Source organism: Rutidosis leptorrhynchoides, chromosome 7 (genome assembly GCF_046630445.1).
Source record: "Rutidosis leptorrhynchoides isolate AG116_Rl617_1_P2 chromosome 7, CSIRO_AGI_Rlap_v1, whole genome shotgun sequence".
NCBI lineage: Eukaryota > Viridiplantae > Streptophyta > Magnoliopsida > Asterales > Asteraceae > Rutidosis > Rutidosis leptorrhynchoides.
In genome coordinates, this window is record NC_092339.1 from 8,431,318 (window position 1) to 8,436,365 (window position 5,048).

Genomic DNA, 5,048 nt, shown 5'->3' on the forward strand with positions numbered 1-5,048 from the left:
TATCACACCCCATCATGCCCATCACCACTACAAATGGTCCAAGTGTTTTGGATGTATTTTAAAATGACCTCCGTCCCTAAATTATTGTCCAGTATTCCATTTTGAGATGTTCCAAATTAATTGTCTACTTCCATAAATAGAAAGGAAAGGAGATATTTCATTGGTGGATCTGGAGAGAGAAGATATTTCATTGGTGGAGAAATAAAGTTAGTGGAATTTTCTAAAACTGTGTGTTTTTTGTCTGGGGACAATTAATCTGGGACGGAGGGAGTATTACAGAAAATGTAGGTGTTCAATAGTTAAATAAGTGTTTTTTCAAAGTTGTGTCTCTAGTATCTTTCACTATGTGCTGGTCAAGCAGTGAACTTAAAGCATTCCGAGTACGTTTTGAGCAATGTATACGAGGTGTTTTTTTCCTAACGGATGCGTGAGTGGCAAACGAGAGGATTCGATGTTAAAATTTCAATTTTAAAAAACATAAAAGCCTATCGTGGAAGACACATCTAAATACCATTATTAATTAAGAAGTCGACATTCAAAACCCCCCACACCCAACCATTTATCATTTATAGGAGATAATATAAAAACAGATTAGCCAATTAGATCACTCTCATTAGTGGTGTCTTTCTTCTCTCTTCGGTCAATCTAATTGTTCGGTCTTTTCGTTTTTACCAACACTAATTAATTATCATCTTTCAGAAATATATAAGAATAAAAAGATGTAAAGTAAATAAATATATGTGACTAATATAATAATGATATTTTTTAAATTGATTGTACACTTCGAGGATATATAATTAAATTGAAACTTAAGTACTAATAAGTGTTGGGTAAAAGAAAATCTCCCTCTTTTAGTCACTATGTCACATTATTCAACTTTGTTTAGTACGGAGTAGTTTAGAAAATTTTCAAATGTCTAGTAATTTTAGCCAACGCTTATGCTAGCTGTTAGCCAAGATCACTCTACTCTACTCAACCAATCATTTTTGTTTTAAGGAGATAAAATTTTAAAATATTTGTTTGAACAAAGGGTATACCATACCCGGAATACTATATAACGAAATAAAACCATAAGCAGTCATGTACAGATATTTCATACTAAAAGATTTACTCACAATTCAATTTCACATATATGTATATATATTATATATTGTTTTTATATTTACCAAATACTATATAAACATCTACTACAACTTGATCAGTCCACTGACTTTTTAGTTTTTTAACGAATTTTGTCAGACAAAATATATTTATATATTTATGACATTATAACAATTCCCACATGCAAAGTCAAACAAACAACTTATACAAACAATGGAGGATTATGAAGAACTCAAAACCTTCATCAAAATATGGTTTTTAGCCATTTCATCTCTTTGTTATTGTTACTTGATCTCGACTCGAATATCAAATGGCATCACAAGATTGCTCTCTTTTCTCCCCGTCATCATCTTCTTCTTCATCCTCCCTCTTCCCCTCTCATCCATCCATCTCGCCGGCCCCACCATCTTCTACCTCATCTGGCTCGGTAACTTTAAACTCATACTATTCGCCTTTAATCGTGGTCCATTAGCCTCCACACCGCCTTTACGATTCATAATTTTCATGTCCATTGCTCTTCTTCCAATAAATCCTAAAAAAACCGTTACAAAAACATCAGATCCACATCCATATCCATATTCATATCCAGATCCACTTCCGGACTCGTCACATAACCCGATATCACTCGCTTTAAAAGCATTAATTCTAGCTATAATTATACATTGTTATCAATACAAAAACAACCTTCATGAATACATAATTCTAGGTTTTTATTGTATCCATGTATACTTAGGTGTTGAGCTAATTTTAGCAATCACGGCGTATTCGGTTAAATTGTTTCTCGGATTAGGGTTTGAGATTGAACCGCAGTTTAACGAGCCTTATTTAGCAACATCGCTACAAGATTTTTGGGGACGAAGGTGGAATTTAATGGTAACAAGTATTTTAAGGCAAACTGTATACGATCCGATACGTGTGCTATTGTTGCCGATTTTAGGTAACGTAAAAAGTCGGTTGATTGCGATTTTTATGACTTTTGTGGTGTCTGGTTTAATGCATGAGTTGATTTATTTTTATTTAACTCGAGTTTGGCCTACGTGGGAGGTGACGTGGTTTTTTGTGTTACATGGAGTGTGTACGGCTATTGAGGTGGCGGTTAAGAAGGTGGTTAGCGGTAGGTTTCTGTTGCATAGGGCGGTATCCGGTCCGATTACGGTGGCGTTTGTAGCAGTGACTGGTGTTTGGTTGTTTTTGCCGCAGATATTAAGGAACGGTGTAGATATCAAGGCCATAAATGAATATTCTATTTTGGTAAACTTTTTGAGATCTAAATGGGTGTGAAATGTAGGAAATTTTGATATGTAAGCGGTTATTATGAAACTTTTAATTCTGTATGGCTTGATGTTTCACCCCCTATATATTTACATTTTTATAATATTGGTCATATACATAATACATTTACTCAAATCGTCTAGAAACAGTGTTATTGCATCGTTAATTTTATCTAAAAATTGATTTAGTTAACACATAAATACGTTTTTAATTTATATTGTGTATAACATGTGTTAATGGGGTATTAGAGAGCAATGTTTAATTTATTCAAATTGTTCATAAATTTATGCATTAAAACGTTAAGTGATCATATACATAGCATTGTATATGTGTGTTTTATTTACTAAAGGCTAAAAGCATAATTACGCGGACTCTAAAGCTAAGATATGCAATATTCGCTGAAAATAAAGTGCAGTAGTTATATTTCCGCGTTAATAAGGGACTGCGGTTTAATCCGCTGAGTTTCCGCGGATGGATAAGTAGTTCGCAGACCGCGGATATCTCGAATACTATAAATAGGGAGCTTGGCTTCTCATTTATAGGTTGTTGATTCTCGGCCATTTGCCCAAGCCTTTGTGAGTTTCACTTGTGACTTTGCCCAAGGAATTTCCACATTGAGTAAAGGTGAATTATGCTAATTGACAATCAAGACCGGGTCGGGGTGGTTGATCATTTGTTAGTTAAAGTGAAAGACGATCATCGGGGCCCAAAATAATCATCAAACATCCCATCCTCCATTATAATCTTATTGCACTCAATCCGCAATTAAGTAACATTATTAATTAAGGATTGATCAATTGGCGCCATCCGTGGGACACGTTTTACAAATTAAACTGAAAATTTTTTATTTCGTGCCATCAAACAATTAATTCGTCGGTTTAATTTCAATCGTGTTTTTGTTGTGATGATTTGCAGGTGCTTTTTGAATACGCAATCAGTTGATCTGCTTAACAGTCATGATGACAAATGCAAAGCAAACTGGCGTTTCTGCGAATGCTGATGCACTGCCTGGCGATTCGCAGAACGTCGTGATATTTCCGTTGCAAACAAATGCTGGTATAACCGCGGAAAAATCGGTTCAAGAACCGATTGCTAAAACATCCACTGTAAACAACGCTAGTGATTCGCAGCCAGAAATCGCTGCTGAGAAAATGATTGCGCGCAGAACTTTGCTGCAAAATCGCGATGAAACAATCGCTGATGGGAAGCGAGTAAAAGTTTTATCTGGAAAATCTAGTCTGCGAACTGACAAAATTGTTGGTACTGCTATCGAGCAAGCTAAGAAAGATGCTAAGTGCAGTCGTGAGTCTCGCATACCGCGCACTTACTTATGGCCATTGAACGATTCAGGATCACAAGTTGATCGCTTAGTTCTTGAGCGTAATGATAGCGATAGTGATAATGCAGAAGATCGCATTCATTTGAACTCTGCATATAACTCAAAAATGGCGAAGACGCCTAGAGAAGAAAGCGAATTTTCTGATGATTCGGACAGCGTGGAAGAGTTTGTTAAAAATCCACATGTTAAGCGAAAGCAACCACCAACACCTTTCCCTCGTTATGTGGAAGAGGGTGAAGCATCTGATGCTGCTCGCAGAGAAAATGCCCAAAATTTTTTGGCGGATGCTTTCAGAAGCATTGCGCCAAAATCAATGCAACATAAGTTTGATCAGCCAAATTTTTTGCAAGACATGCTTACCAAGTTTTGTGCGGAGAATGCAGATACTCGCACAAAAAAGGCAACAGAAATCACTACTGCTGCGAAAAAGTTTGTCCAGCATATTTCTGACTATCCAATTGTTTCTCCGCCGATCGTGCCGGTAACTCTGGGAGTCTATTCGGGTTTAACCGATCCCTTAGATTTTCTGCAACGCTTTGAAGGGGTGGTAAGCACCTATAACTGGGATGAACAAGTTGCGTGTAGAGTGTTTCCCATGGCTTTGCAAGGATCAGCAAGGGAGTGTTTCATAGTCTGCAATCTCGCAGTATCATTGGCTTTTGTGATGACCCGGGAATTTCCGACCAAATTTAAACTTAATCTTATTATGATCTCGAAACGATAAGCAAAGTCGGCAATGTTGAGTCTCAAAATTTTGAACTGTTTAATATATGCAATTGACCTTAGACCGTTTTCGACGATTCACGAACCATTATGTGTAAATATAATTATATGTATATATATATATATATATATATATATATATATATATATATATATATATATATATATATATATGAAAATAAACAAAAGTATACATATAATGATTTAAAATAATACAAGATAATAAATTGATTATTAAATATATAAAGGTGTATGAATCCTATAAATAATTATTATAAGATATATATGGGATATAAATATTATATGTAATTATATTTTGATATAATTAATAATATGTAGTATTACAAGCTATAATGTAAGTTTTATTATTATTATTATTATTATTATTATTATTGTTATTATTAATATTATCACTTTTTATTATTAATATCTTCAAGTGTATCTGTAACAACCCAAACCAAACCACGACAATTCCCGTTAAATTTCACAACATAAAAAAAAAAAATTCTGGTGCAGTTCATTTGCGCGGCGCGCCAGGTGGGTGCGCGGCGCGCCAAACCACCTGGACAGCCCGCTGTCCCCGGAAGTCAATTTAACGAAAATGTTTGACTAG

General features: G+C 35.1%; 1 protein-coding gene across 1 annotated transcript; it reads left to right on the forward strand.

Annotated features, from left to right (window-relative positions):
* Positions 1–1,240: 1,240 nt before the first annotated feature.
* On the forward strand, positions 1,241–4,794 carry LOC139858908 (acyl-CoA--sterol O-acyltransferase 1-like). Its single transcript, XM_071847745.1, has 3 exons — positions 1,241–2,376; positions 3,396–3,675; positions 4,775–4,794. The coding sequence occupies exons 1-3, from the start codon at positions 1,315–1,317 to the stop codon at positions 4,792–4,794; spliced, it is 1,362 nt and encodes a 453-aa protein (XP_071703846.1). The 5' UTR covers positions 1,241–1,314.
* Positions 4,795–5,048: the final 254 nt, after the last annotated feature.

What these genes read in the sequence shown, in the direction of transcription:
- LOC139858908 (XM_071847745.1), top strand. Translation starts at nt 1,315, where the DNA reads ATGGAGGATTATGAAGAACTCAAAACCTTCATCAAAATATGGTTTTTA. An exon ending in ACTTTTTGAGATCTAAATGG is followed by an intron (nt 2,377 to 3,395) that starts GTGTGAAATGTA and finishes GGCGATTCGCAG; the next exon opens with AACGTCGTGATATTTCCGTT. An exon ending in GAAAGATGCTAAGTGCAGTC is followed by an intron (nt 3,676 to 4,774) that starts GTGAGTCTCGCA and finishes AATAATATGTAG; the next exon opens with TATTACAAGCTATAATGTAA.